Raw genomic sequence first — 21,670 nt, forward strand, 5'->3', positions numbered from 1 at the left:
TGAAAAAATATCGCAATTACAATCATGAGCTGTGGAACAACGATGTTGGTCAGGTACAGTAGGCTGCTGTGTGTTACCTGTTATGTGACCTGTTTTGTCGTTATGTCACTCGTTAAGTCACTCGTTATGTTACTCGTTATGTCACTCGTTACGTGACTCGTTAAGTTACTCGTTATGTCACTCGTTATATCACTCGTTAAGTCACTCGTTATGTGACTCGTTATGTGACCCTTTATGTCACTAGTTATGTGACTCGTTAAGTCACTCGTTATGTGACTCGTTATGTGACCCGTTATGTCACTCGTTATGTGACTAGTTATGTGACTCGTTTTGTTACTCGTTATGTGACTCCTTATATGACTCGTTATGTGACTCTAATGTTCTTGTTGTATTGTATACAATAAGGGCCGCTATTGTTGTTTCTGCTGCTTGCTAATCTTGTTGTGTTGACCCGTTATGTCACTCGTTATTTGACTCGTTATGTTACTCGTTATGTCACCCGTTATGTCACTCGTTATGTCACTCGTTATATCACCCGTTATGTCACTCGTTATTTGACCCGTTGTTTGACTCGTTATGTTACTCGTTATATGCCTCGTTATGTCACTCGTTATGTCACTCATTGTGTCACTCGTTATGTCACTCGTTATATCACCCCTTATGTCACTCGTTATTTGACTCGTTATGTGACTCGTTATGTCACTCGTTATGTGATTCGTTATGTTACTGGTTATATGACTTGTTATGTCACTCGCTATGTTACTCGTCATATTACTCGTTATATGACTCTAATGTTCTTATTGTATTGCATACAACACAGGCAGTTTTTGTTGTTTCTGCTGCTTGCTGATCTTGTTGTATTGTTATTGTTGCTGCCAACGTGATCCTATCATTTTTTTATCGTTTGTTGTTTTCCTGTGATTTTTCTTTTGTTTGTTTGTCAAAATCGTGTTTGTTGTTGATCCATTTTTATCATCAATCTTTTTGTTATCAGATTCGCGAGAACGAGCAAGCAAGGGAAAAGATAAAGTGAGTTGTGTGACCCTATAGAAACACCCTTCAAAATGATGTAACGCCACCTTAATGTTTAAATCGTTATCTTAGATAGAGTCCAAAAAAAAGGGCTTTGCGCAACTCGCGACTACTCAACACGTGACTTCTTCTATTAATCACGTGACTTCTTCTACTCATAACGTGACATCTCTATTTTTCAGGGGGCTCGTGGCCCTCCAGGCTGAGAATGCGGCAAAGATCGCCGAGTAAGTATCGAACCTGGTCGCACATGTCTTAGTATCAATATGTTGTCGAGATTACCTCGGGGTCTTACTAACATGTCTGATTTATTGCTTGCGTTCTTCTAGGCTCATGGACTCGACAAGCAAGCTCGCGGATGTAAATGTGAGTGGTTGGACATAATAGGTTATTAAAGTAACGAAATTATTTTCTTTGTTTGTGGTATCGTCACGAATTTCAAAAACATCTCGCAGGCCGACACATCGCAAATTAAAGTACCTATATTTTGCGTCTTTTCTTATAATCTATAAAACTTGCATTTCAGGCCGAGCTGGTCGAGGCTGCAAACACCAAGGACGAGTGAGTAATACACTATACATGTCTAACATGTACACATAGTACACTATACATGTCTAACATGTACACATAATACGCTATATATGTTTAACATGTACACAAAGTACACTATACATGTCTAAAATGTACACATAGTACGCTATACATGTCTAAAATGTACACATAGTACACTATACATGTCTAACATGTACACATAATACACTATATATGTTTAACATGTCCACAAAGTACACTATACACGTCTAACATGTACACATAGTACGCTATACATGTCTAAAATGTACACATAGTACACTATACATGTCTAACATGTACACATAGTACACTATACATGTCTACATGTCTTAACGCATCGAGTATATAACACTTGTTCTGTGTCGACAGGGAAATCGAGATGCTGCGCGAACAGCTGGAGCACGCTGTGAGTATATTTTCAATCTATCGCACATTCGGTCCCACCAATAACCTTTTCTAAGCAAATTACAAGCAAAACTGTTATGTAAGCTACAGGCTGTCATAGCGCCCTCGACGGACTGAGGAGGCATCACAGTACATTCTTTTAAGTCTGTTTTCCTCACAATTTTGCGCAATAGTACTCAAGTGTTAATGGGTTAATAGGTGTTTTTATTATCTGCAAATATTCTATTTCTATATTCATCTTTTTTTACAGAGGAAGAAGAAGCAGAGCCGCTGGCAAAGGATCAAGTCTCGCGTGCGCACTTTCTTCGGCCGTTAGACACCCGCGCCTTTACACTCATATCTTTTTTTACTTTTTTTTTGCACGATACAGTACTAAAACTCCTTTGAAGAAACACATCCACGAATCACATACCACAATACTTCTTGAATTGCTCATAAATATCATCGAACAATCACAAATGAGCTTCATTGCGCGTACACAATTGCCCACAGAACTCGAAACGGAAAGTCATTATTTTTATAGCTTTTTTATTTTTAGCAACTTTGGCCGAGGAGATTGGCTACAGCTTGGTGGTTTTTAAAAATCAAAAATCCAAGCGATTCTAATTCAGGCACTTGAATAATATTACAAATTTCCCAAAAGTACACCAGCGCCCGGACAGGCGACAGTTTGGTATCTTGACCGTGACGAAAATCCAAACGATCCCGATTTGCATTTCTTTCTTTTTTCAAAATAACCAATCTTATTCCCACCAAAACACTCTAGCATTTAAACCTGACATTTTAGACTTGCGCGACTTTCCCGAAGAGTAATGTGAAGCAATGAATTATGTGAATAAATATTATAAATCTTTTCTGTAGTTATATGATTCTATATCTAAATTTTTGGCAATAGGCTGATCAAATTGACCTGTTTCTTCGTCTTATTTAGTACTGTATCGCGCAGTCAATCTGGAATTATTATAAATCCCTGTAAATATTTTTAAATTTTCATGACCAATAATATGGCGCAGCATGGGTGTCGTTAAGAGATGATATTCAACGTGACTAAGTTGAATACAAGACAATGCTACTTTTCCGCTCTCAGATCAAGGATAGGGCAACGAATATTGAGATTTTGTAAATAAAATGGCAGAAATCCTAAACGTAACTGTCTCTTCTTGTCCTCGACAATATAAGTGAGAATCGGGAATCCCCAAACCAAGGAGGAGATAGACCCAACCTAAGGGGGAGATGGACCCAACCCAAGGGGGAGATAAACACAACTCAAAGGGGAGTTGGACCCGACCCAAGGGGGAGATAGACCCAACCCAAAGGGGAAAATAGACCCAACACAAGGTGAAAATGGGCCCAACCCAAGGGGGAGATAGACCCAACCGAAGAGGGAGATAAACCCATCCCAAGGGGGAGATAGACCCAACCCAAGGGGGAGATAGACCCAACCCAAGGGGGAGATAGACCCAACCTAAGGGGAAGATGGATCCAACCCAAGTGGAAGATGGACCCAACCCAAGGGGGAGATAGACCCAACCCAAGGGGGAGATAGACCAAACCTAAGGGGGAGATAGACCCAACCCAAGGAAGAGATGGACCCAACCCAAGGGGGAGATAGACCCAACCCAAAGGGGAGATAGACCCAACCCAAGGTGGAGATAGACCCAGCCCAAGGGGGAAATAGACCCAACACAAGGGGGAGATAGACCCAACACAAGGGGAAGATGGACCCAAACCAAGGGGGAGATGGACCCAACCGAAGAGGGAGATAAACCCATCCCAAGGGGGAGATAGACCCAACCCAAGGGGGAGATAGACCCATCCCAAGGGGGAGATGGACCCAACCCAAGGGGGAGATAGACCCAACCCAAGGGGGAGATAGACCAAACTCAAGGGGGGATGGACCCAACACAAGGGAGAGATGAATCCAACCCAAGCTCAGTGGAAGTGCGCCTGCTTCGCATGCGGCCCGGGGTTCGATCCCTCGCATCTCCAATATTTTCTTTTTCCCCCCTGGAGGAAATATGGATTATTTAAGTTTTGATGGTTATATGACACACTTGAAAGTGTATTAGGGGATGTAGCTCAGTGATAGAGCGTCCGCTTTGCATGCGGAAGGCCAGGGGTTCGATCCCCCGCATCTCCAATATTTTCTTTTTTCCCCTGGAGGAAATATGGATTATTCAAGTTTTGAGGGTGATATGACAAACTTGCAAGTGTATTAGGGGATGTAGATCCGTGATAGAGCGTCCGCTTTGCATGAAGCCCCGGGGTTCGATCCCACGCATCTCAAATATTTTCTTCTTCCCATAAAATAAATGTGGATTATTCAAGTATTGATGGTGATATGAGACACTTGCAAGTGTATTGGGGGATGTAGCTCAGTGGTAGAGCGTTCGCTTTGCATGTGAAAGGCCCGGGGTTCGATCCCCCGCATCTCCAATATTTTCTTATTTCCATAAAATAAATGTGGATTATTCAAGTATTGATGGTGATATGAGACACTTGCAAGTGTTTTAGCAGATGTAGCTCAGTGGTAGAGCGTCCGCTTTGCATGCGGAAAGCCCGGGGTTCGATCCCCCGCATCTCCAATATTTTCTTTTTTCCCTTAGAGGAAATGTGGATTATTAAAGTTTTGATGGTGAAATGACAGACTTGCAAGTGTATTAGGGGATGTAGCTCAGTGGTAGAGCGTCCGCTTTGCATGCGGAAGGACCGGGGTTCGATCCCCCGCTTCAACAATATTTCCTTTTTTCCTCTGGAGGAAATATGGATTATTCAAGTTTGGAGGGTGATATGACAAACTTGCAAGTGTATTAGGGGATGTAGATCAGTGGTAGAGCGTCCGCTTTGCATGCGGAAGCCTCGGGGTTCGATCCCCCGCATCTCCAATATTTTCTTCTTTCCATAAACTAAATCTGGATTATTCAAGTCTTGATGGTGATACGAGACACTTGCAAGTGTATTGGGGGATGTAGCTCAGTGGCAGAGCGGCCGCTTTGCACGCGGAAGGACCGGGGTTCGATCCCACGCATCTAAAATATTTTCTTCTTTCCATAAAAAAATGTGGATTATTCAAGTATTGATGGTGATATGAGACACTTGCAAGTGTATTGGCTTGCAAGTGTATTGGGGTATGTAGCTCAGTGGTAGAGCGCCCGCTTTGCATGCGGAAGGCCCGGGGTTCGATCCCCCGCATCTCTAATATTTTCTTCTTTCCATTAAATAAATGAAAATTATTCAAGTATTGATGGTGATATGAGACACTTGCAAGTGTATTGGGGGATGTAGCTCAGTGGTAGAGCGTTTGCTTTGCATGCGGAAGGCCCGGGGTTCGATCCCCCGCATCTCCAATATTTTCTTCTTTCCATAAAATAAATGGGGATTATTCAACTATTGATGGTGATATGAGACACTTGCATAGTGGATGTAGCTCAGTGGTAGAGCGTAAGCTTTGCATGCTGAAGGCCCGGGGTTCGATCCCCCGCATCTCCAATATTATATTTTCCCCTAGAGGAAATTTGGATTATTAAAGTTTTGAGGGTGATATGACACACTTCAAAGTGTATTGGGGGATGTAGTTCAGTGGTAGAGCGTCTTCTTTGCATGCGGAAGGTCCGGGGTTCGATCCTCCGCATCTCCAATATTTTATTTTTTTCCCTAGAGGAAATTTGGATTATTAAAGTTTTGAGAGTGATATGACAGACTTGGAAGTGTATAGGGGGATGTAGCTCAGTGGTAGAGCGTCCGCTTTGCATGCGGAAGGCCTGGGGTTCGATCCCCCGCTTCTACAATATTTTCTTTTCCCCCCCGGAGGAAATATGGATTATTCAAGTTTTGAGGGTGATATGACAAACTTGCAAGTGTATTGGGGGATGTAGCTCAGTGGTAGAGCGTCCGCTTTGCATGCGGAAGGCCCTGTGTTCTATCCCCCGCATCTCCAATATTTTTTTCTTTCACGTAAAGGAAATCTGGATTATTCTAATCTTGAGGGTGATATGACACACTTAGAAGTGTATTTGGGGATGTAGCTCAGTGGTAAAGCGTCCGCTTTGCATGCGGAATGCCCGGGGTTCGATCCCCCGCATCTCCAATATTTTCTTCTTTCCATAAAATAAATGTGGATTATTCAAGTATTGATGGTGATATGAGACACTTGCATAGCGGATGTAGCTCAGTAGTAGAACGTCCGTCCGCTTTGCATGCGGAAGGCCCGGGGTTCGTTCCCCCGCATCTCCAATATTTGTTTTCCATTAAGTAAATGTGGATTATTCAAGTCTTGATGGTGATATGACACACTTGCAAGTGTATTGGGGGATGTAGCTCAGTGGTAGAGTTTCCGCTTTGCATGCGGAAGGCCCGGGGTTCGATCCCCCGCATCTCCAATATTTTCTTTTTTCACCTAGAGGAAATGTGGATTTTTAAAGTTTTGATGGTGCTATGACAGACTTGCAAGTGTATTTGGGGATGTAGCTCAGTGGTAGAGTTTCCGCTTTGCATGCGGAAGGACCGGTGTTCGATTCCCCGCATCTCAAATATTTTTTTTCCCTAAAGGAAATTTGGATTATTCAAGTCTTGATGGTAATATGACACACTTGCAAGTGTATTGGGGGATGTAGCTCAGTGGTAGAGCGTCCGCTTCGCATGAGGAAAGCCCGGGGTTCGATCCCCCGCATCTCCAATATTTTCTTTTTTCTCCTAGAGGAAATATGGGCATTTCAAGTCTTTATGGTGATATGACTCACTTGCAAGTGTATTAGGGGATGTAGCTCAGTGGTAGAGCGTCCGCTTTGCATGCGGAAGGTCCGGGGTTCGATCCCCCGCATCTCCAATATTTTCTTCTTTCACTTAAGGAAATGTGGATTATTCAAGTCTTGAGGGTGATATGACACACTTGCAAGTGTATTGGAGGATGTAGCTCAGTGGTAGAGCGTCCTCTTCGCATGCGGAAGGCCCGGGGTTCGATTCCCCGCATCTCCAATATTTTCTTTTTTCCAACAGAGGAAATATGGGCATTTCAAGTCTTTATGGTGATATGACTCACTTGCAAGTGTATTAGGGGATGTAGCTCAGTGGTAGAGCGTCCGCTTTGCATGCGGAAGGTCCGGGGTTCGATCCGCCGCATCTCCAATATTTTCTTCTTTCCCTAAAGGAAATGTGGATTATTCAAGTCTTGAGGGTGATATGACACACTTGCAAGTGTATTGGGGGATGTAGCTCAGTGGTAGAGCGTCCTCTTCGCATGCGGAAGGCACGGGGTTCGATCCCCCCCATCTCCATTTTTTTTTTCACTAGAGAAAATTTGGATTATTAAAGTTTTGATGGTGATATGACAGACTTGCAAGTGTATTGAGGGATGTAGCTCAGTAGTAGAACGTCCGTCCGCTTTGCATGCGGAAGGCCCGGGGTTCGTTCCCCGCATCTCTAATATTTGTTTTCCATTAAGTAAATGTGGATTATTCAAGTCTGATGGTGTTATGACACAGTTGCAAGTGTATTAGGGGATGTAGCTCAGTGGTAGAGCGTCCGCTTTGCATGCGGAAGGACCGGGGTTCGATCCCCCGCTTCAACAATATTTCCTTTTTTCCCCTGGAGGAAATATGGATTATTCAAGTTTCGAGGGTGATATGACAAACTTGCAAGTGTATTAGGGGATGTAGATCAGTGGTAGAGCGTCCGCTTTGCATGCGGAAGCCTCGGGGTTCGATCCCCCGCATCTCCAATATTTTCTTCTTTCCATAAACTAAATCTGGATTATTCAAGTCTTGATGGTGATACGAGACACTTGCAAGTGTATTGGGGGATGTAGCTCAGTGGTAGAGCGGCCGCTTTGCACGCGGAAGGACCGGGGTTCGATCCCACGCATCTAAAATATTTTCTTCTTTCCATAAAAAAATGTGGATTATTCAAGTATTGATGGTGATATGAGACACTTGCAAGTGTATTGGCTTGCAAGTGTATTGGGGTATGTAGCTCAGTGGTAGAGCGCCCGCTTTGCATGCGGAAGGCCCGGGGTTCGATCCCCCGCATCTCTAATATTTTCTTCTTTCCATTAAATAAATGAAAATTATTCAAGTATTGATGGTGATATGAGACACTTGCAAGTGTATTGGGGGATGTAGCTCAGTGGTAGAGCGTTTGCTTTGCATGCGGAAGGCTCGGGGTTCGATCCCCCGCATCTCCAATATTTTCTTCTTTCCATAAAATAAATGGGGATTATTCAACTATTGATGGTGATATGAGACACTTGCATAGTGGATGTAGCTCAGTGGTAGAGCGTAAGCTTTGCATGCGGAAGGCCCGGGGTTCGATCCCCCGCATCTCCAATATTATATTTTCCCCTAGAGGAAATTTGGATTATTAAAGTTTTGAGGGTGATATGACACACTTCAAAGTGTATTGGGGGATGTAGTTCAGTGGTAGAGCGTCTTCTTTGCATGCGGAAGGTCCGGGGTTCGATCCTCCGCATCTCCAATATTTTATTTTTTCCCTAGAGGAAATTTGGATTATTAAAGTTTTAAGAGTGATATGACAGACTTGGAAGTGTATAGGGGGATGTAGCTCAGTGGTAGAGCGTCCGCTTTGCATGCGGAAGGCCTGGGTTTCGATCCCCCGCTTCTACAATATTTTCTTTTCCCCCCCGGAGGAAATATGGATTATTCAAGTTTTGAGGGTGATATGACAAACTTGCAAGTGTATTGGGGGATGTAGCTCAGTGGTAGAGCGTCCGCTTTGCATGCGGAAGGCCCTGTGTTCTATCCCCCGCATCTCCAATATTTTTTTCTTTCACGTAAAGGAAATCTGGATTATTCTAATCTTGAGGGTGAAATGACACACTAAGAAGTGTATTTGGGGATGTAGCTCAGTGGTAAAGCGTCCGCTTTGCATGCTGAAGGCCCGGGGTTCGATACCCCGCATCTCTAAAATTTTCTTTTTTCCAATAGAGGAAATATGGATTATTAAAGTTTTGATAGTGATATGACACCCTTGTAAATGTATTAGGTGATGTAGCTCAGTGGTAGAGCCTCCGCTTTGCATGCGGAAAGCCCGTGGTTCGATCCCCCGCATCTTCAATATTTTAATTTTTTCCCTTAGAGGAAATCTGGATTATTCAAGTCTTGATGGTGATATGACACACTTAGAAGTGTTTTGGGGGGTGTAGCTCAGTGGTAGAGCGTTCGCTTTGCATGCGGAATGCCCGGGGTTCGATCCCCCGCATCTCCAATATTTTCTTCTTTCCATAAAATAAATGTGGATTATTCAAGTATTGATGGTGATATGAGACACTTGCATAGCGGATGTAGCTCAGTAGTAGAACGTCCGTCCGCTTTGCATGCGGAAGGCCCGGGGTTCGTTCCCCCGCATCTCCAATATTTGTTTTCCATTAAGTAAATGTGGATTATTCAAGTCTTGATGGTGATATGACACACTTGCAAGTGTATTGGGGGATGTAGCTCAGTGGTAGAGTTTCCGCTTTGCATGCGGAAGGCCCGGGGTTCGATCCCCCGCATCTCCAATATTTTCTTTTTTCACCTAGAGGAAATGTGGATTTTTAAAGTTTTGATGGTGCTATGACAGACTTGCAAGTGTATTTGGGGATGTAGCTCAGTGGTAGAGTTTCCGCTTTGCATGCGGAAGGACCGGTGTTCGATTCCCCGCATCTCAAATATTTTTTTCCCTAAAGGAAATTTGGATTATTCAAGTCTTGATGGTAATATGACACACTTGCAAGTGTATTGGGGGATGTAGCTAAGTGGTAGAGCGTCCGCTTCGCATGCGGAAAGCCCGGGGTTCGATCCCCCGCATCTCCAATATTTTCTTTTTTCTCCTAGAGGAAATATGGGCATTTCAAGTCTTTATGGTGATATGACTCACTTGCAAGTGTATTAGGGGATGTAGCTCAGTGGTAGAGCGTCCGCTTTGCATGCGGAAGGTCCGGGGTTCGATCCCCCGCATCTCCTATATTTTCTTCTTTCACTTAAGGAAATGTGGATTATTCAAGTCTTGAGGGTGATATGACACACTTGCAAGTGTATTGGAGGATGTAGCTCAGTGGTAGAGCGTCCTCTTCGCATGCGGAAGGCCCGGGGTTCGATTCCCCGCATCTCCAATATTTTCTTTTTTCCAACAGAGGAAATATGGGCATTTCAAGTCTTTATGGTGATATGACTCACTTGCAAGTGTATTAGGGGATGTAGCTCAGTGGTAGAGCGTCCGCTTTGCATGCGGAAGGTCCGGGGTTCGATCCCCCGCATCTCCAATATTTTCTTCTTTCCCTAAAGGAAATGTGGATTATTCAAGTCTTGAGGGTGATATGACACACTTGCAAGTGTATTGGGGGATGTAGCTCAGTGGTAGAGCGTCCTCTTCGCATGCGGAAGGCACGGGGTTCGATCCCCCCCATCTCCATTATTTTTTTTCACTAGAGAAAATTTGGATTATTAAAGTTTTGATGGTGATATGACAGACTTGCAAGTGTATTGAGGGATGTAGCTCAGTAGTAGAACGTCCGTCCGCTTTGCATGCGGAAGGCCCGGGGTTCGTTCCCCGCATCTCTAATATTTGTTTTCCATTAAGTAAATGTGGATTATTCAAGTCTGATGGTGTTATGACACAGTTGCAAGTGTATTGGGGGATGTAGCTCAGTGTTAGAGCGTCCGCTTCGCATGCGGAAGGCCCGGGGTTCGATCCCCCGCATCTCCAATATACTCTTTTTTCCCCTAGAGGAAATATGGGCATTTCAAGTCTTTATGGTGATATGACTCACTTGCAAGTGTGTTAGGGGATGTAGCTCAGTGGTAGAGCGTCCGCTTTGCATGCTAAAGGTCCGGGGTTTAATCCCCTGCATCTCCAATATTTTCTTCTTTCCCTTAAGGAAATGTGGATTATTCAAGTCTTGAGGGTGATATGACACACTTGCAAGTGTATTGGGGGATGTAGCTCAGTGGTAGAGCGTCCTCTTCGCATGCGGAAGGCCCGGGGTTCGATCCCCCGCATCTCCAATATATTTTCTTCTTTCCCTAAAGGAAATGTGGATTATTCAAGTCTTTAGGGCGATATGACACACTTGCAAGCGTATTGTTGGATGTAGCTCAGTGGTAGAGCGTCCTCTTTGCATGCCGAAGGCCCGGGGTTCGATCCCCCGCATCTCCATTATTTTTTTTCCCTAGAGAAAATTTGGATTATTAAAGTTTTGATGGTGATATGACACACTTGCAAGTGTATTGGGGGATGTAGCTCAGTGGTAGAACGTCCGTCCGCTTTGCATGCGGAAGGCCCGGGGTTCGTTCCCCCGCATCTCCAATATTTGTTTTCCATCAAGTAAGTGTGGATTATTCAAGTCTTGATGGTGTTATGACACACTTGCAAGTGTATTGGGGGATGTACCTCAGTGGTAGAGCGTCCTCTTTGCATGCCGAAGGCCCGGGGTTCGATCCCCCGCATCTCCATTATTTTTTTTCCCTAGAGAAAATTTGGATTATTAAAGTTTTGATGGTGATATGACAGACTTGCAAGTGTATTGGGGAATGTAGCTCAGTGGTAGAACGTCCGTCCGCTTTGCATGCGGAAGGCCCGGGGTTCGTTCCCCCGCATCTCCAATATTTGTTTTCCATCAAGTAAGTGTGGATTATTCAAGTCTTGATGGTGTTATGACACACTTGCAAGTGTATTGGGGGATGTACCTCAGTGGTAGAGCGTCCGCTTCGCATGCGGAAGGCCCGGGGTTCGATCCCCCGCATCTCCAATATTTTCTTTTCTCCCTAAGAGGAAATGTGGATTATTAAAGTTTTGATGGTGCTATGACAGACTTGCAAGTGTATTTGGGGATGTAGCTCAGTGGTAGAGTTTCCGCTTTGCATGCGGAAGGACCGGTGTTCGATTCCCCGCATCTGAAATATTTTTTTTCCCTAAGAGGAAATTTGGATTATGAAACTTTTGAGGGTGATTTGACAAACTTGCAAGTGTATTGGGGGATGTAGCTCAGTGGTAGAGCGTCCGCTTCGCATTCGGAAAGCCCGGGGTCCAATCCCCAGCATCTCCAATATTTGCTTTTTTCCCCTAGAGGAAATGTGGGCATTTCAAGTCTTTATGGCGATATGACTCACTTGCAAGTGTATCAGGGGATGTAGCTCAGTGGTAGAGCGTACGCTTTGCATGCGGAAGGACCGGTGTTCGATTCCCCGCATCTCAAATATTTTTTTTTCCCTAAAGGAAATTTGGATTATTAAAGTCTTGATGGTGATATGACAGACTTGCAAGTGTATTGAGGGATGTAGCTCAGTGGTAGAACGTCCGTCCGCTTTGCATGCGGAAGGCCCGGGGTTCGTTCCCCCGCATCTCCAATATTTGTTTTCCATTAAGTAAATGTGGATTATTCAAGTCTTGATGGTGTTATGACACACTTGCAAGTAGATTGGGGGATGTAGCTCAGTGGTAGAGCGTCCTCTTCGCATGCGGAAGGCACGGGGTTCGATCCCCCGCATCTCCATTATTTTTTTTCACTAGAGAAAATTTGGATTATTAAAGTTTTGATGGTGATATGACAGACTTGCAAGTGTATTGAGGGATGTAGCTCAGTAGTAGAACGTCCGTCCGCTTTGCATGCGGAATGCCCGGGGTTCGTTCCCCGCATCTCCAATATTTGTTTTCCATTAAGTAAATGTGGATTATTCAAGTCTTGAGGGTGATATGACACAGTTGCAAGTGTATTGGGGGATGTAGCTCAGTGTTAGAGCGTCCGCTTCGCATGCGGAAGGCCCGGGGTTCGATCCCCCGCATCTCCAATATTTTCTTTTTCCCCTAGAGGAAATATGGGCATTTCAAGTCTTTATGGTGATATGACTCACTTGCAAGTGTATTAGGGGATGTAGCTCAGTGGTAGAGCGTCCGCTTTGCATGCTAAAAGTCCGGGGTTTGATCCCCTGCATCTCCAATATTTTCTTCTTTCCCTTAAGGAAATGTGGATTATTCAAGTCTTGAGGGTGATATGACACACTTGCAAGTGTATTGGGGGATGTAGCTCAGTGGTAGAGCGTCCTCTTCGCATGCGGAAGGCCCGGGGTTCGATCCCCCGCATCTCCAATATATTTTCTTCTTTCCCTAAAGGAAATGTGGATTATTCAAGTCTTTAGGGCGATATGACACACTTGCAAGCGTATTGTTGGATGTAGCTCAGTGGTAGAGCGTCCTCTTCGTATGCTGAAGGCCCGGGGTTCGATCCCCCGCATCTCCATTATTTTTTTTCCCTAGAGAAAATTTGGATTATTAAAGTTTTTATGGTGATATGACAGACTTGCAAGTGTATTGGGGGATGTAGCTCAGTGGTAGAACGTCCGTCCGCTTTGCAAGCGGAAGGCCCGGGGTCCGTTCCCCCGCATCTCCAATATTTGTTTTCCATTAAGTAAGTGTGGATTATTCAAGTCTTGATGGTGTTATGACACACTTGCAAGTGTATTGGGGGATGTAGCTCAGTGGTAGAGCGTCCACTTCGCATGCGGAAGGCCCGGGGTTCGATCCCCCGCATCTCCAATATTTTCTTTTCTCCCTAAGAGGAAATGTGGATTATTAAAGTTTTGATGGTGCTATGACAGACTTGCAAGTGTATTTGGGGATGTAGCTCAGTGGTAGAGTTTCCGCTTTGCATGCGGAAGGACCGGTGTTCGATTCCCCGCATCTGAAATATTTTTTTTCCCTAAGAGGAAATTTGGATTATGAAACTTTTGAGGGTGATTTGACAAACTTGCAAGTGTATTGGGGGATGTAGCTTAGTGGTAGAGCGTCCGCTTTGCATGCGGAAAGCCCGGGGTCCAATCCCCCGCATCTCCAATATTTTCTTTTTTCCCCTAGAGGAAATATGGGCATTTCAAGTCTTTATGGCGATATGACTCACTTGCAAGTGTATCAGGGGATGTAGCTCAGTGGAAGAGCGTCCGCTTTGCATGCGGAAGGTCCGGGGTTCGATCCCCCGCATTTCCAATATTTTCTTCTTTCCCTTAAGGAAATGTGGATTATTCAAGTCTTGAGGGTAATATGACACACTTGCAAGTGTATTGGGGGATGTAGCTCAGTGGTAGAGCGTCCTCTTCGCATGCGGAAGGACCGGTGTTCGATTCCCCGCATCTCAAATATTTTTTTATTCCCTAAAGGAAATTTGGATTATTCAAGTCTTGATGGTGATATGACACACTTGCAAGTGTATTGGGGGATGTAGCTCAGTGGTAGAGCGTCCGCTTTGCATGCGGAAAGCCCGGGGTTCGATCCCCCGCATCTCCAATAATTTCTTTTTTCTCCTAGAGGAAATATGGGCATTTCAAGTCTTTATGGTGATATGACTCACTTGCAAGTGTATTGGGGGATGTAGCTCAGTGGTAGAGCGTCCGCTTTGCATGCGGAAGGTCCGGGGTTCGATCCCCTGCCTCTCCACTATTTTCTTTTTTCACCTAGAGGAAATGTGGATTATTAAAGTTTTGATGGTGATATGATAGACTTGCAAGTGTATGGTGGGATGTAGCTCAGTGGTACAGTTTCCGCTTTCCATGCGGAAGGACCGGTGTTCGATTCCCCGCATCTCCAATATTTTCTTTTTCCCCTAGAGGAAATATGGGCATTTCAAGTCTTTATGGTGATATGACTCACTTGCAAGTGTATTAGGGGATGTAGCTCAGTGGTAGAGCGTCCGCTTTGCATGCTAAAAGTCCGGGGTTTGATCCCCTGCATCTCCAATATTTTCTTCTTTCCCTTAAGGAAATGTGGATTATTCAAGTCTTGAGGGTGATATGACACACTTGCAAGTGTATTGGGGGATGTAGCTCAGTGGTAGAGCGTCCTCTTCGCATGCGGAAGGCCCGGGGTTCGATCCCCCGCATCTCCAATATATTTTCTTCTTTCCCTAAAGGAAATGTGGATTATTCAAGTCTTTAGGGCGATATGACACACTTGCAAGCGTATTGTTGGATGTAGCTCAGTGGTAGAGCGTCCTCTTCGTATGCTGAAGGCCCGGGGTTCGATCCCCCGCATCTCCATTATTTTTTTTCCCTAGAGAAAATTTGGATTATTAAAGTTTTTATGGTGATATGACAGACTTGCAAGTGTATTGGGGGATGTAGCTCAGTGGTAGAACGTCCGTCCGCTTTGCAAGCGGAAGGCCCGGGGTCCGTTCCCCCGCATCTCCAATATTTGTTTTCCATTAAGTAAGTGTGGATTATTCAAGTCTTGATGGTGTTATGACACACTTGCAAGTGTATTGGGGGATGTAGCTCAGTGGTAGAGCGTCCACTTCGCATGCGGAAGGCCCGGGGTTCGATCCCCCGCATCTCCAATATTTTCTTTTCTCCCTAAGAGGAAATGTGGATTATTAAAGTTTTGATGGTGCTATGACAGACTTGCAAGTGTATTTGGGGATGTAGCTCAGTGGTAGAGTTTCCGCTTTGCATGCGGAAGGACCGGTGTTCGATTCCCCGCATCTGAAATATTTTTTTTCCCTAAGAGGAAATTTGGATTATGAAACTTTTGAGGGTGATTTGACAAACTTGCAAGTGTATTGGGGGATGTAGCTCAGTGGTAGAGCGTCCGCTTTGCATGCGGAAAGCCCGGGGTCCAATCCCCCGCATCTCCAATATTTTCTTTTTTCCCCTAGAGGAAATATGGGCATTTCAAGTCTTTATGGCGATATGACTCACTTGCAAGTGTATCAGGGGATGTAGCTCAGTGGAAGAGCGTCCGCTTTGCATGCGGAAGGTCCGGGGTTCGATCCCCCGCATTTCCAATATTTTCTTCTTTCCCTTAAGGAAATGTGGATTATTCAAGTCTTGAGGGTAATATGACACACTTGCAAGTGTATTGGGGGATGTAGCTCAGTGGTAGAGCGTCCTCTTCGCATGCGGAAGGACCGGTGTTCGATTCCCCGCATCTCAAATATTTTTTTATTCCCTAAAGGAAATTTGGATTATTCAAGTCTTGATGGTGATATGACACACTTGCAAGTGTATTGGGGGATGTAGCTCAGTGGTAGAGCGTCCGCTTTGCATGCGGAAAGCCCGGGGTTCGATCCCCCGCATCTCCAATAATTTCTTTTTTCTCCTAGAGGAAATATGGGCATTTCAAGTCTTTATGGTGATATGACTCACTTGCAAGTGTATTGGGGGATGTAGCTCAGTGGTAGAGCGTCCGCTTTGCATGCGGAAGGTCCGGGGTTCGATCCCCTGCCTCTCCACTATTTTCTTTTTTCACCTAGAGGAAATGTGGATTATTAAAGTTTTGATGGTGATATGATAGACTTGCAAGTGTATGGTGGGATGTAGCTCAGTGGTACAGTTTCCGCTTTCCATGCGGAAGGACCGGTGTTCGATTCCCCGCATCTCAAATATTTTTTTCCCTAAAGGAAATTTGGATTATTCAAGTCTTGATGGTAATATGACACACTTGCAAGTGTATTAGGGGATGTAGCTCAGTGGTAGAGCGTCCGCTTTGCATGCGGAAGGTCCGGGGTTCGATCCCCCGCATCTCCAATACTTTCTTCTTTCCCTTAAGGAAATGTGGATTATTCAAGTCTTTATGGTGATATGACTCATTTGCAAGTGTATTTGGGGATGTAGCTCAGTGGTAGAGCGTCCGCTTTTCATGGGGAAGGTCCGGGGTTCGATGCCCCGCATCTCCAATATTTTATTTTTTCACCTAGAGGAAATGTGGATAATTAAAGTTATGATGGTGATATGACAGACTTGCAAGTGTATTGGGGGATGTAGCTCAGTGGTAGAACGTCCGTCCGCTTTGCATGCGGAAAGTCCGGGGTTCGATCCCCTGCCTCTCCACTATTTTCTTTTTTCACCTAGAGGAAATGTGGATTATTAAAGTTTTGATGGTGATATGATAGACTTGCAAGTGTATGGTGGGATGTAGCTCAGTGGTAGAGTTTCCGCTTTCCATGCGGAAGGACCGGTGTTCGATTCCCCGCATCTCAAATATTTTTTTCCCTAAAGGAAATTTGGATTATTCAAGTCTTGATGGTAATATGACACACTTGCAAGTGTATTAGGGGATGTAGCTCAGTGGTAGAGCGTCCGCTTTGCATGCGGAAGGTCCGGGGTTCGATCCCCCGCATCTCCAATACTTTCTTCTTTCCATTAAGGAAATGTGGATTATTCAAGTCTTTATGGTGATATGACTCATTTGCAAGTGTATTTGGGGATGTAGCTCAGTGGTAGAGCGTCCGCTTTTCATGGGGAAGGTCCGGGGTTCGATGCCCCGCATCTCCAATATTTTATTTTTTCACCTAGAGGAAATGTGGATTATTAAAGTTGTGATGGTGATATGACAGACTTGCAAGTGTATTGGGGGATGTAGCTCAGTGGTAGAACGTCCGTCCGCTTTGCATGCGGAAGGCCCGGGGTTCGTTCCCCCGCATCTCCAATATTTGTTTTCCATTAAGTAAGTGTGGATTATTCAAGTCTTGATGGTGTTATGACACACTGGCAAGTGTATTGGGGGATGTAGCTCAGTGGTAGAGCGTCCGCTTCGCATGCGGAAGGCCCGGGGTTCGATCCCCCGCATCTCCAATATATTTTCTTCTTTCCCTAAAGGAAATGTGGATTATTCAAGTCTTTAGGGCGATATGACACACTTGCAAGCGTATTGTTGGATGTAGCTCAGTGGTAGAGCGTCCTCTTTGCATGCCGAAGGCCCGGGGTTCGATCCCCGGCATCTCCATTATTTTTTTTTACCCTAGAGAAAATTTGGATTATTAAAGTTTTGATGGTGATATGACAGACTTTCAAGTGTATTGGGGGATGTAGCTCAGTGGTAGAACGTCCGTCCGCTTTGCATGCGGAAGGCCCGGGGTTCGTTCCCCCGCATCTCCAATATTTGTTTTCCATTAAGTAAGTGTGGATTATTCAAGTCTTGATGGTGATATGACAGATTTGCAAGTGTATTGGGGGATGTAGCTCAGTGGTAGAGCGTCCGCTTCGCATGCGGAAGGCCCGGGGTTCGATCCCCCGCATCTCCAATATTTTCTTTTTTTCCTAAGAGGAAATGTGGATTATTAAAGTTTTGATGGTGCTATGACAGACTTGTAAGTGTATTTGGGGATGTAGCTCAGTGGTAGAGTTTCCGCTTTGCATGCGGAAGGACCGGTGTTCGATTCCCCGCATCTGAAATATTTTTTTTCCCTAAGAGGAAATTTGGATTATTAAACTTTTGAGGGTGATTTGACAAACTTGCAAGTGTATTGGGGGATGTAGCTCAGTGGTAGAGCGTCCGCTTCGCATGCGGAAAGCCCGGGGTCCAATCCCCCGCATCTCCAATATTTTCTTTTTTCCCCTAGAGGAAATATGGGCATTTCAAGTCTTTATGGCGATATGACTCACTTGCAAGTGTATCAGGGGATGTAGCTCAGTGGTAGAGCGTCCGCTTTGCATGCGGAAGGTCCGGGATTCGATCCCCCGCATCTTCAATATTTTCTTCTTTCCCTTAAGGAAATGTGGATTATTCAAGTCTTGAGGGTGATATGACACACTTGCAAGTGTATTGGGTTATGTAGCTCAGTGGTAGAGCGTCCTCTTCGCATGCGGAAGGCCCGGGGTTCGATCCCCCGCATCTCCAATATATTTTCTTCTTTCCCTAAAGGAAATGTGGATTATTCAAGTCTTTAGGGCGATATGACACACTTGCAAGCGTATTGTTGGATGTAGCTCAGTGGTAGAGCGTCCTCTTTGCATGCCGAAGGCCCGGGGTTCGATCCCCCACATCTCCATTATTTGTTTTCCCTAGAGAAAATTTGGATTATTAAAGTTTTGATGGTGATAAAACAGACTTGCAAGTGTATTGGGGGATGTAGCTCAGTGGTAGAACGTCCGTCCGCTTTGCATGCTGAAGGCCCGGGGTTCGTTCCCCCGCATCTCCAATATTTGTTTTCCATTAAGTAAGTGTGGATTATTCAAGTCTTGATGGTGTTATGACACACTTGTAAGTGTATTGGGGGATGTAGCTCAGTGGTAGAGCGTCCGCTTCGCATGCGGAAGGCCCGGGGTTCGATCCCCCGCATCTCCAATATTTTCTTTTTTCCCTAAGAGGAAATGTGGATTATTAAAGTTTTGATGGTGCTATGACAGACTTGCAAGTGTATTTGGGGATGTAGCTCAGTGGTAGAGTTTCCGCTTTGCATGCGGAAGGACCGGTGTTCGATTCCCCGCATCTGAAATATTTTTTCCCTAAAGGAAATTTGGATTATGAAACTTTTGAGGGTGATTTGACAAACTTGCAAGTGTATTGGGGGATGTAGCTCAGTGGTAGAGCGTCCGCTTCGCATGCGTAATGCCCGGGGTTCGATCCCCCGCATCTCCAATATTTTCTTTTTTCTCCTAGAGGAAATATGGGCATTTCAAGTCTTTATGGTGATATGACTTTCTTGCAAGTGTATTAAGGGATGTAGCTCAGTGGTAGAGCGTCCGCTTTGCATGCGGAAGGTCCGGGGTTCGATCCCCCGCATCTCCAATATTTTCTTTTTTTACCTAGAGGAAATGTGGATTATTTAAGTTTTGATGGTGATATGATAGACTTGCAAGTGTATGGGGGGATATAGCTCAGTGGTAGAGTTTCCGCTTTGCATGCGGAAGGACCGGTGTTCGATTCCCCGCATCTCAAATATTTTTTTCCCTAAAGGAAATTTTGATTATTCAAGTCTTGATAGTAATATGACACACTTGCAAGTGTATTAGGGGATGTAGCTCAGTGGTAGAGCGTCCGCTTTGAAAGCGGAAGGCACGGGTTTTGATCCCCCGCATCTCCAATATATTTTCTTCTTTCCCTAAAGGAAATGTGGATTATTCAAGTCTTGAGGGCGATATGACACACTTGCAAGTGTATTGTTGGATGTAGCTCAGTGGTAGAGCGTCCTCTTCGCATACTGAAGGCCCGGGGTTCGATCCCCCGCATCTCCGTTAATTTTTTCCCTAGAGAAAATTTGGATTATTAAAGTTTTGATGGTGATATGACAGACTTGCAAGTGTATTGGGGGATGTAGCTCAGTGGTAGAACGTCCGTCCGCTTTGCATGCGGAAGGCCCGGGGTTCGTTCCCCCGCATCTCCAATATTTGTTTTCCATTAAGTAAGTGTGGATTATTCAAGTCTTGATGGTGTTATGACACACTTGTCAGTGTATTGGGGGATGTAGCTCAGTGGTAGAGCGTCCGGATCGTATGCGGAATGCCCGGGGTTCGATCCCCCGCATCTCCAATATTTGCTTTTTTCACCTAGAGGAAATGTGGATTATTAAAGTTTTGATGGTGCTATGACAGACTTGCAAGTGTATTTGGGGATGTAGCTCAGTGGTAGAGTTTCCGCTTTGCATGCGGAAGGACCGGTGTTCGATTCCCCGCATCTCAAATATTTTTTTCATTAAAGAAAATTTGGATTATTCAAGTCTTGATGGTAATATGACACGCTTGCAAGTGTATAAGGGGATCTAGCTCAGTGGTAGAGCCTCCGCTTTGCATGCAAAAGGCCCGGGGTTCAATCCCCCGCATCTCCAATATTTTTTTTTTCCCTAAAGGAAATTTGGATTATTCAAGTCTTGATGGTAATATGACACACTTGCAAGTGTATTGGGGGATGTAGCTCAGTGGTAGAGCGTCCGCTTCGCATGCGGAAAGCCCGGGGTTCTATCCCCCGCATCTCCAATATTTTCTTTTTTCCCCTAGAGGAAATATGCGCATTTCAAGTCTTTATGGTGATATTACTCACTTGCAAGTGTATTAGGGGATGTAGCTCAGTGGTAGAGCGTCCGCTTTGCATGCGGAAGGTCCGTGGTTCGATCCCCCGCATCTCCAATATTTTCTTCTTTCCCTAAAGGAAATGTGGATTATTCAAGTCTTTAGGGTGATATGACACACTTGCAAGTGTATTGGGGGATGTAGCTCAGTGGTAGAGCGTCCTCTTCGCATGCGGAAGGCACGGGGTTCGATCCCCCGCATCTCCAATATATTTTCTTCTTTCCCTAAAGGAAATGTGGATTATTCAAGTCTTGAGGGCGATATTACACACTTGCAAGCGTATTGTTGGATGTAGCTCAGTGGTAGAGCGTCCTCTTCGCATGCGGAAGGCCCGGGGTTCGATCCCCCGCATCTCCATTATTTTTTTCCCTAGAGAAAATTTGGATAATTAAAGTTTTGATGGTGATATGACAGACTTGCAAGTGTATGGGGGGATGTAGCTCAGTGGTAGAACGTCCGTCCGCTTTGCATGCGGAAGGACCGGGGTTCGTTCCCCCGCATCTCCAATATTTGTTTTCCATTAAGTAAGTGTGGATTATTCAAGTCTTGATGGTGATATGACACACTTGCAAGTGTATTGGGGGATGTAGCTCAGTGGTAGAGCGTCCTCTTCGCATGCGGAAGGCCCGGGGTTCGATCCCCGCATCTCCAATATTTGCTTTTTTCCCCTAGAGGAAATATGTGCATTTCAAGTCTTTATGGTGATATGACTCACTTGCAAGTGTATTAGGGGATGTAGCTCAGTGGTAGAGCGTCCGCTTTGCATGCGGAAGGTCCGGGGTTCGATCCCCCGCATCTCCAATATTTTCTTCTTTCCCTAAAGGCTAAAGGAAATGTGTATTATTCAAGTCTCGAGGGCGATATGACACACTTGCAAGCGTATTGTTGGATGTAGCTCA

General features: G+C 44.9%; 1 protein-coding gene and 86 non-coding genes across 90 annotated transcripts in view; all 87 read left to right on the plus strand.

Annotated features, from left to right (window-relative positions):
• LOC116615095 (intracellular protein transport protein USO1) overlaps window positions 1-3,155 on the plus strand; it is a 10,409-nt gene extending 7,254 nt beyond the window's left edge. For 3 of the 4 annotated variants that reach the window (XM_048729953.1, XM_048729952.1, XM_048729951.1), the window contains 7 exons: window positions 1-53; window positions 995-1,029; window positions 1,215-1,259; window positions 1,362-1,398; window positions 1,559-1,593; window positions 1,975-2,011; window positions 2,261-3,155. The exon at window positions 1-53 is cut by the window's left edge and continues 5 nt beyond it. In XM_048729953.1, the coding sequence (XP_048585910.1) occupies window positions 1-53; window positions 995-1,029; window positions 1,215-1,259; window positions 1,362-1,398; window positions 1,559-1,593; window positions 1,975-2,011; window positions 2,261-2,326 (308 nt within the window). In that variant the 3' untranslated portion in view covers window positions 2,327-3,155. The remainder of the gene's footprint in view (window positions 54-994; window positions 1,030-1,214; window positions 1,260-1,361; window positions 1,399-1,558; window positions 1,594-1,974; window positions 2,012-2,260) is intronic. The other variant, XM_048729955.1, reaches the window with a different exon arrangement.
• A 923-nt stretch (window positions 3,156-4,078) lies between these two features.
• Trnaa-ugc lies at window positions 4,079-4,150 on the plus strand. Its single transcript has one exon. It is a non-coding gene; the product is annotated as a tRNA-Ala (tRNA).
• Window positions 4,151-4,374: 224 nt separating this feature from the next.
• Trnaa-ugc lies at window positions 4,375-4,446 on the plus strand. The gene has a single exon. It is a non-coding gene; the product is annotated as a tRNA-Ala (tRNA).
• Window positions 4,447-4,523: 77 nt separating this feature from the next.
• Trnaa-ugc lies at window positions 4,524-4,595 on the plus strand. Its single transcript has one exon. It is a non-coding gene; the product is annotated as a tRNA-Ala (tRNA).
• A 79-nt stretch (window positions 4,596-4,674) lies between these two features.
• On the plus strand, window positions 4,675-4,745 carry Trnaa-ugc. The gene has a single exon. It is a non-coding gene; the product is annotated as a tRNA-Ala (tRNA).
• Window positions 4,746-4,823: 78 nt separating this feature from the next.
• Trnaa-ugc lies at window positions 4,824-4,895 on the plus strand. The gene has a single exon. It is a non-coding gene; the product is annotated as a tRNA-Ala (tRNA).
• A 240-nt stretch (window positions 4,896-5,135) lies between these two features.
• On the plus strand, window positions 5,136-5,208 carry Trnaa-ugc. Its single transcript has one exon. It is a non-coding gene; the product is annotated as a tRNA-Ala (tRNA).
• Window positions 5,209-5,285: 77 nt separating this feature from the next.
• Window positions 5,286-5,357, plus strand: Trnaa-ugc. Its single transcript has one exon. It is a non-coding gene; the product is annotated as a tRNA-Ala (tRNA).
• A 70-nt stretch (window positions 5,358-5,427) lies between these two features.
• Window positions 5,428-5,499, plus strand: Trnaa-ugc. The gene has a single exon. It is a non-coding gene; the product is annotated as a tRNA-Ala (tRNA).
• A 76-nt stretch (window positions 5,500-5,575) lies between these two features.
• Trnaa-ugc lies at window positions 5,576-5,647 on the plus strand. The gene has a single exon. It is a non-coding gene; the product is annotated as a tRNA-Ala (tRNA).
• Window positions 5,648-5,725: 78 nt separating this feature from the next.
• On the plus strand, window positions 5,726-5,797 carry Trnaa-ugc. Its single transcript has one exon. It is a non-coding gene; the product is annotated as a tRNA-Ala (tRNA).
• A 78-nt stretch (window positions 5,798-5,875) lies between these two features.
• On the plus strand, window positions 5,876-5,947 carry Trnaa-ugc. Its single transcript has one exon. It is a non-coding gene; the product is annotated as a tRNA-Ala (tRNA).
• Window positions 5,948-6,025: 78 nt separating this feature from the next.
• Trnaa-ugc lies at window positions 6,026-6,097 on the plus strand. The gene has a single exon. It is a non-coding gene; the product is annotated as a tRNA-Ala (tRNA).
• A 220-nt stretch (window positions 6,098-6,317) lies between these two features.
• On the plus strand, window positions 6,318-6,389 carry Trnaa-ugc. The gene has a single exon. It is a non-coding gene; the product is annotated as a tRNA-Ala (tRNA).
• Window positions 6,390-6,466: 77 nt separating this feature from the next.
• Trnaa-ugc lies at window positions 6,467-6,539 on the plus strand. Its single transcript has one exon. It is a non-coding gene; the product is annotated as a tRNA-Ala (tRNA).
• Window positions 6,540-6,613: 74 nt separating this feature from the next.
• On the plus strand, window positions 6,614-6,685 carry Trnaa-cgc. The gene has a single exon. It is a non-coding gene; the product is annotated as a tRNA-Ala (tRNA).
• Window positions 6,686-6,763: 78 nt separating this feature from the next.
• On the plus strand, window positions 6,764-6,835 carry Trnaa-ugc. Its single transcript has one exon. It is a non-coding gene; the product is annotated as a tRNA-Ala (tRNA).
• A 76-nt stretch (window positions 6,836-6,911) lies between these two features.
• On the plus strand, window positions 6,912-6,984 carry Trnaa-cgc. Its single transcript has one exon. It is a non-coding gene; the product is annotated as a tRNA-Ala (tRNA).
• A 78-nt stretch (window positions 6,985-7,062) lies between these two features.
• On the plus strand, window positions 7,063-7,134 carry Trnaa-ugc. Its single transcript has one exon. It is a non-coding gene; the product is annotated as a tRNA-Ala (tRNA).
• A 77-nt stretch (window positions 7,135-7,211) lies between these two features.
• Window positions 7,212-7,283, plus strand: Trnaa-cgc. Its single transcript has one exon. It is a non-coding gene; the product is annotated as a tRNA-Ala (tRNA).
• A 222-nt stretch (window positions 7,284-7,505) lies between these two features.
• On the plus strand, window positions 7,506-7,576 carry Trnaa-ugc. Its single transcript has one exon. It is a non-coding gene; the product is annotated as a tRNA-Ala (tRNA).
• Window positions 7,577-7,654: 78 nt separating this feature from the next.
• On the plus strand, window positions 7,655-7,726 carry Trnaa-ugc. Its single transcript has one exon. It is a non-coding gene; the product is annotated as a tRNA-Ala (tRNA).
• A 240-nt stretch (window positions 7,727-7,966) lies between these two features.
• Window positions 7,967-8,039, plus strand: Trnaa-ugc. The gene has a single exon. It is a non-coding gene; the product is annotated as a tRNA-Ala (tRNA).
• Window positions 8,040-8,116: 77 nt separating this feature from the next.
• Trnaa-ugc lies at window positions 8,117-8,188 on the plus strand. The gene has a single exon. It is a non-coding gene; the product is annotated as a tRNA-Ala (tRNA).
• Window positions 8,189-8,258: 70 nt separating this feature from the next.
• Trnaa-ugc lies at window positions 8,259-8,330 on the plus strand. Its single transcript has one exon. It is a non-coding gene; the product is annotated as a tRNA-Ala (tRNA).
• A 76-nt stretch (window positions 8,331-8,406) lies between these two features.
• Window positions 8,407-8,478, plus strand: Trnaa-ugc. The gene has a single exon. It is a non-coding gene; the product is annotated as a tRNA-Ala (tRNA).
• Window positions 8,479-8,555: 77 nt separating this feature from the next.
• On the plus strand, window positions 8,556-8,627 carry Trnaa-ugc. The gene has a single exon. It is a non-coding gene; the product is annotated as a tRNA-Ala (tRNA).
• Window positions 8,628-8,705: 78 nt separating this feature from the next.
• Trnaa-ugc lies at window positions 8,706-8,777 on the plus strand. Its single transcript has one exon. It is a non-coding gene; the product is annotated as a tRNA-Ala (tRNA).
• A 78-nt stretch (window positions 8,778-8,855) lies between these two features.
• Window positions 8,856-8,927, plus strand: Trnaa-ugc. Its single transcript has one exon. It is a non-coding gene; the product is annotated as a tRNA-Ala (tRNA).
• Window positions 8,928-9,005: 78 nt separating this feature from the next.
• Window positions 9,006-9,077, plus strand: Trnaa-ugc. The gene has a single exon. It is a non-coding gene; the product is annotated as a tRNA-Ala (tRNA).
• Window positions 9,078-9,156: 79 nt separating this feature from the next.
• Trnaa-ugc lies at window positions 9,157-9,228 on the plus strand. The gene has a single exon. It is a non-coding gene; the product is annotated as a tRNA-Ala (tRNA).
• A 220-nt stretch (window positions 9,229-9,448) lies between these two features.
• Window positions 9,449-9,520, plus strand: Trnaa-ugc. The gene has a single exon. It is a non-coding gene; the product is annotated as a tRNA-Ala (tRNA).
• Window positions 9,521-9,597: 77 nt separating this feature from the next.
• On the plus strand, window positions 9,598-9,670 carry Trnaa-ugc. Its single transcript has one exon. It is a non-coding gene; the product is annotated as a tRNA-Ala (tRNA).
• Window positions 9,671-9,743: 73 nt separating this feature from the next.
• On the plus strand, window positions 9,744-9,815 carry Trnaa-cgc. The gene has a single exon. It is a non-coding gene; the product is annotated as a tRNA-Ala (tRNA).
• A 78-nt stretch (window positions 9,816-9,893) lies between these two features.
• On the plus strand, window positions 9,894-9,965 carry Trnaa-ugc. The gene has a single exon. It is a non-coding gene; the product is annotated as a tRNA-Ala (tRNA).
• A 76-nt stretch (window positions 9,966-10,041) lies between these two features.
• Trnaa-cgc lies at window positions 10,042-10,114 on the plus strand. The gene has a single exon. It is a non-coding gene; the product is annotated as a tRNA-Ala (tRNA).
• A 78-nt stretch (window positions 10,115-10,192) lies between these two features.
• Trnaa-ugc lies at window positions 10,193-10,264 on the plus strand. Its single transcript has one exon. It is a non-coding gene; the product is annotated as a tRNA-Ala (tRNA).
• A 77-nt stretch (window positions 10,265-10,341) lies between these two features.
• Window positions 10,342-10,413, plus strand: Trnaa-cgc. Its single transcript has one exon. It is a non-coding gene; the product is annotated as a tRNA-Ala (tRNA).
• Window positions 10,414-10,635: 222 nt separating this feature from the next.
• Window positions 10,636-10,707, plus strand: Trnaa-cgc. Its single transcript has one exon. It is a non-coding gene; the product is annotated as a tRNA-Ala (tRNA).
• Window positions 10,708-10,785: 78 nt separating this feature from the next.
• On the plus strand, window positions 10,786-10,857 carry Trnaa-ugc. Its single transcript has one exon. It is a non-coding gene; the product is annotated as a tRNA-Ala (tRNA).
• Window positions 10,858-10,934: 77 nt separating this feature from the next.
• Trnaa-cgc lies at window positions 10,935-11,006 on the plus strand. The gene has a single exon. It is a non-coding gene; the product is annotated as a tRNA-Ala (tRNA).
• A 225-nt stretch (window positions 11,007-11,231) lies between these two features.
• On the plus strand, window positions 11,232-11,307 carry Trnaa-ugc. Its single transcript has one exon. It is a non-coding gene; the product is annotated as a tRNA-Ala (tRNA).
• Window positions 11,308-11,527: 220 nt separating this feature from the next.
• On the plus strand, window positions 11,528-11,603 carry Trnaa-ugc. The gene has a single exon. It is a non-coding gene; the product is annotated as a tRNA-Ala (tRNA).
• A 74-nt stretch (window positions 11,604-11,677) lies between these two features.
• On the plus strand, window positions 11,678-11,749 carry Trnaa-cgc. Its single transcript has one exon. It is a non-coding gene; the product is annotated as a tRNA-Ala (tRNA).
• Window positions 11,750-12,421: 672 nt separating this feature from the next.
• Window positions 12,422-12,493, plus strand: Trnaa-cgc. Its single transcript has one exon. It is a non-coding gene; the product is annotated as a tRNA-Ala (tRNA).
• Window positions 12,494-12,716: 223 nt separating this feature from the next.
• On the plus strand, window positions 12,717-12,788 carry Trnaa-cgc. The gene has a single exon. It is a non-coding gene; the product is annotated as a tRNA-Ala (tRNA).
• Window positions 12,789-13,014: 226 nt separating this feature from the next.
• On the plus strand, window positions 13,015-13,086 carry Trnaa-cgc. The gene has a single exon. It is a non-coding gene; the product is annotated as a tRNA-Ala (tRNA).
• An 81-nt stretch (window positions 13,087-13,167) lies between these two features.
• On the plus strand, window positions 13,168-13,237 carry Trnat-cgu. Its single transcript has one exon. It is a non-coding gene; the product is annotated as a tRNA-Thr (tRNA).
• Window positions 13,238-13,461: 224 nt separating this feature from the next.
• Trnaa-cgc lies at window positions 13,462-13,533 on the plus strand. The gene has a single exon. It is a non-coding gene; the product is annotated as a tRNA-Ala (tRNA).
• A 225-nt stretch (window positions 13,534-13,758) lies between these two features.
• Trnaa-ugc lies at window positions 13,759-13,830 on the plus strand. Its single transcript has one exon. It is a non-coding gene; the product is annotated as a tRNA-Ala (tRNA).
• A 78-nt stretch (window positions 13,831-13,908) lies between these two features.
• Trnaa-ugc lies at window positions 13,909-13,980 on the plus strand. The gene has a single exon. It is a non-coding gene; the product is annotated as a tRNA-Ala (tRNA).
• Window positions 13,981-14,205: 225 nt separating this feature from the next.
• Window positions 14,206-14,277, plus strand: Trnaa-ugc. Its single transcript has one exon. It is a non-coding gene; the product is annotated as a tRNA-Ala (tRNA).
• Window positions 14,278-14,355: 78 nt separating this feature from the next.
• On the plus strand, window positions 14,356-14,427 carry Trnaa-ugc. The gene has a single exon. It is a non-coding gene; the product is annotated as a tRNA-Ala (tRNA).
• Window positions 14,428-14,803: 376 nt separating this feature from the next.
• Trnaa-cgc lies at window positions 14,804-14,875 on the plus strand. Its single transcript has one exon. It is a non-coding gene; the product is annotated as a tRNA-Ala (tRNA).
• An 81-nt stretch (window positions 14,876-14,956) lies between these two features.
• Trnat-cgu lies at window positions 14,957-15,026 on the plus strand. The gene has a single exon. It is a non-coding gene; the product is annotated as a tRNA-Thr (tRNA).
• Window positions 15,027-15,250: 224 nt separating this feature from the next.
• On the plus strand, window positions 15,251-15,322 carry Trnaa-cgc. The gene has a single exon. It is a non-coding gene; the product is annotated as a tRNA-Ala (tRNA).
• A 225-nt stretch (window positions 15,323-15,547) lies between these two features.
• Window positions 15,548-15,619, plus strand: Trnaa-ugc. Its single transcript has one exon. It is a non-coding gene; the product is annotated as a tRNA-Ala (tRNA).
• A 78-nt stretch (window positions 15,620-15,697) lies between these two features.
• On the plus strand, window positions 15,698-15,769 carry Trnaa-ugc. Its single transcript has one exon. It is a non-coding gene; the product is annotated as a tRNA-Ala (tRNA).
• Window positions 15,770-15,994: 225 nt separating this feature from the next.
• Trnaa-ugc lies at window positions 15,995-16,066 on the plus strand. The gene has a single exon. It is a non-coding gene; the product is annotated as a tRNA-Ala (tRNA).
• Window positions 16,067-16,144: 78 nt separating this feature from the next.
• On the plus strand, window positions 16,145-16,216 carry Trnaa-ugc. The gene has a single exon. It is a non-coding gene; the product is annotated as a tRNA-Ala (tRNA).
• Window positions 16,217-16,294: 78 nt separating this feature from the next.
• Trnag-ucc lies at window positions 16,295-16,366 on the plus strand. Its single transcript has one exon. It is a non-coding gene; the product is annotated as a tRNA-Gly (tRNA).
• Window positions 16,367-16,439: 73 nt separating this feature from the next.
• Window positions 16,440-16,511, plus strand: Trnaa-ugc. The gene has a single exon. It is a non-coding gene; the product is annotated as a tRNA-Ala (tRNA).
• A 77-nt stretch (window positions 16,512-16,588) lies between these two features.
• On the plus strand, window positions 16,589-16,660 carry Trnae-uuc. Its single transcript has one exon. It is a non-coding gene; the product is annotated as a tRNA-Glu (tRNA).
• A 232-nt stretch (window positions 16,661-16,892) lies between these two features.
• Window positions 16,893-16,964, plus strand: Trnag-ucc. The gene has a single exon. It is a non-coding gene; the product is annotated as a tRNA-Gly (tRNA).
• A 73-nt stretch (window positions 16,965-17,037) lies between these two features.
• Trnaa-ugc lies at window positions 17,038-17,109 on the plus strand. The gene has a single exon. It is a non-coding gene; the product is annotated as a tRNA-Ala (tRNA).
• Window positions 17,110-17,186: 77 nt separating this feature from the next.
• Trnae-uuc lies at window positions 17,187-17,258 on the plus strand. The gene has a single exon. It is a non-coding gene; the product is annotated as a tRNA-Glu (tRNA).
• A 78-nt stretch (window positions 17,259-17,336) lies between these two features.
• Window positions 17,337-17,412, plus strand: Trnaa-ugc. Its single transcript has one exon. It is a non-coding gene; the product is annotated as a tRNA-Ala (tRNA).
• A 74-nt stretch (window positions 17,413-17,486) lies between these two features.
• Trnaa-cgc lies at window positions 17,487-17,558 on the plus strand. Its single transcript has one exon. It is a non-coding gene; the product is annotated as a tRNA-Ala (tRNA).
• Window positions 17,559-17,785: 227 nt separating this feature from the next.
• On the plus strand, window positions 17,786-17,861 carry Trnaa-ugc. Its single transcript has one exon. It is a non-coding gene; the product is annotated as a tRNA-Ala (tRNA).
• Window positions 17,862-17,935: 74 nt separating this feature from the next.
• Window positions 17,936-18,007, plus strand: Trnaa-cgc. Its single transcript has one exon. It is a non-coding gene; the product is annotated as a tRNA-Ala (tRNA).
• Window positions 18,008-18,232: 225 nt separating this feature from the next.
• Window positions 18,233-18,304, plus strand: Trnaa-cgc. Its single transcript has one exon. It is a non-coding gene; the product is annotated as a tRNA-Ala (tRNA).
• Window positions 18,305-18,382: 78 nt separating this feature from the next.
• Trnaa-ugc lies at window positions 18,383-18,454 on the plus strand. Its single transcript has one exon. It is a non-coding gene; the product is annotated as a tRNA-Ala (tRNA).
• A 77-nt stretch (window positions 18,455-18,531) lies between these two features.
• On the plus strand, window positions 18,532-18,603 carry Trnaa-cgc. Its single transcript has one exon. It is a non-coding gene; the product is annotated as a tRNA-Ala (tRNA).
• A 375-nt stretch (window positions 18,604-18,978) lies between these two features.
• On the plus strand, window positions 18,979-19,050 carry Trnaa-cgc. The gene has a single exon. It is a non-coding gene; the product is annotated as a tRNA-Ala (tRNA).
• Window positions 19,051-19,272: 222 nt separating this feature from the next.
• On the plus strand, window positions 19,273-19,344 carry Trnaa-cgc. The gene has a single exon. It is a non-coding gene; the product is annotated as a tRNA-Ala (tRNA).
• A 78-nt stretch (window positions 19,345-19,422) lies between these two features.
• On the plus strand, window positions 19,423-19,494 carry Trnaa-ugc. The gene has a single exon. It is a non-coding gene; the product is annotated as a tRNA-Ala (tRNA).
• Window positions 19,495-19,717: 223 nt separating this feature from the next.
• Trnas-uga lies at window positions 19,718-19,789 on the plus strand. The gene has a single exon. It is a non-coding gene; the product is annotated as a tRNA-Ser (tRNA).
• Window positions 19,790-20,013: 224 nt separating this feature from the next.
• On the plus strand, window positions 20,014-20,089 carry Trnaa-ugc. Its single transcript has one exon. It is a non-coding gene; the product is annotated as a tRNA-Ala (tRNA).
• Window positions 20,090-20,163: 74 nt separating this feature from the next.
• Trnat-cgu lies at window positions 20,164-20,235 on the plus strand. The gene has a single exon. It is a non-coding gene; the product is annotated as a tRNA-Thr (tRNA).
• Window positions 20,236-20,312: 77 nt separating this feature from the next.
• Trnaa-ugc lies at window positions 20,313-20,385 on the plus strand. The gene has a single exon. It is a non-coding gene; the product is annotated as a tRNA-Ala (tRNA).
• A 221-nt stretch (window positions 20,386-20,606) lies between these two features.
• Window positions 20,607-20,678, plus strand: Trnaa-cgc. Its single transcript has one exon. It is a non-coding gene; the product is annotated as a tRNA-Ala (tRNA).
• Window positions 20,679-20,756: 78 nt separating this feature from the next.
• On the plus strand, window positions 20,757-20,828 carry Trnaa-ugc. Its single transcript has one exon. It is a non-coding gene; the product is annotated as a tRNA-Ala (tRNA).
• Window positions 20,829-20,905: 77 nt separating this feature from the next.
• Trnaa-cgc lies at window positions 20,906-20,977 on the plus strand. Its single transcript has one exon. It is a non-coding gene; the product is annotated as a tRNA-Ala (tRNA).
• Window positions 20,978-21,058: 81 nt separating this feature from the next.
• Trnaa-cgc lies at window positions 21,059-21,128 on the plus strand. Its single transcript has one exon. It is a non-coding gene; the product is annotated as a tRNA-Ala (tRNA).
• A 73-nt stretch (window positions 21,129-21,201) lies between these two features.
• Trnaa-ugc lies at window positions 21,202-21,277 on the plus strand. The gene has a single exon. It is a non-coding gene; the product is annotated as a tRNA-Ala (tRNA).
• A 74-nt stretch (window positions 21,278-21,351) lies between these two features.
• On the plus strand, window positions 21,352-21,422 carry Trnaa-cgc. Its single transcript has one exon. It is a non-coding gene; the product is annotated as a tRNA-Ala (tRNA).
• Window positions 21,423-21,500: 78 nt separating this feature from the next.
• Trnaa-ugc lies at window positions 21,501-21,572 on the plus strand. The gene has a single exon. It is a non-coding gene; the product is annotated as a tRNA-Ala (tRNA).
• Window positions 21,573-21,670: the final 98 nt, after the last annotated feature.

Source organism: Nematostella vectensis, chromosome 7 (genome assembly GCF_932526225.1).
Source record: "Nematostella vectensis chromosome 7, jaNemVect1.1, whole genome shotgun sequence".
Lineage (NCBI taxonomy): Eukaryota > Metazoa > Cnidaria > Anthozoa > Actiniaria > Edwardsiidae > Nematostella > Nematostella vectensis.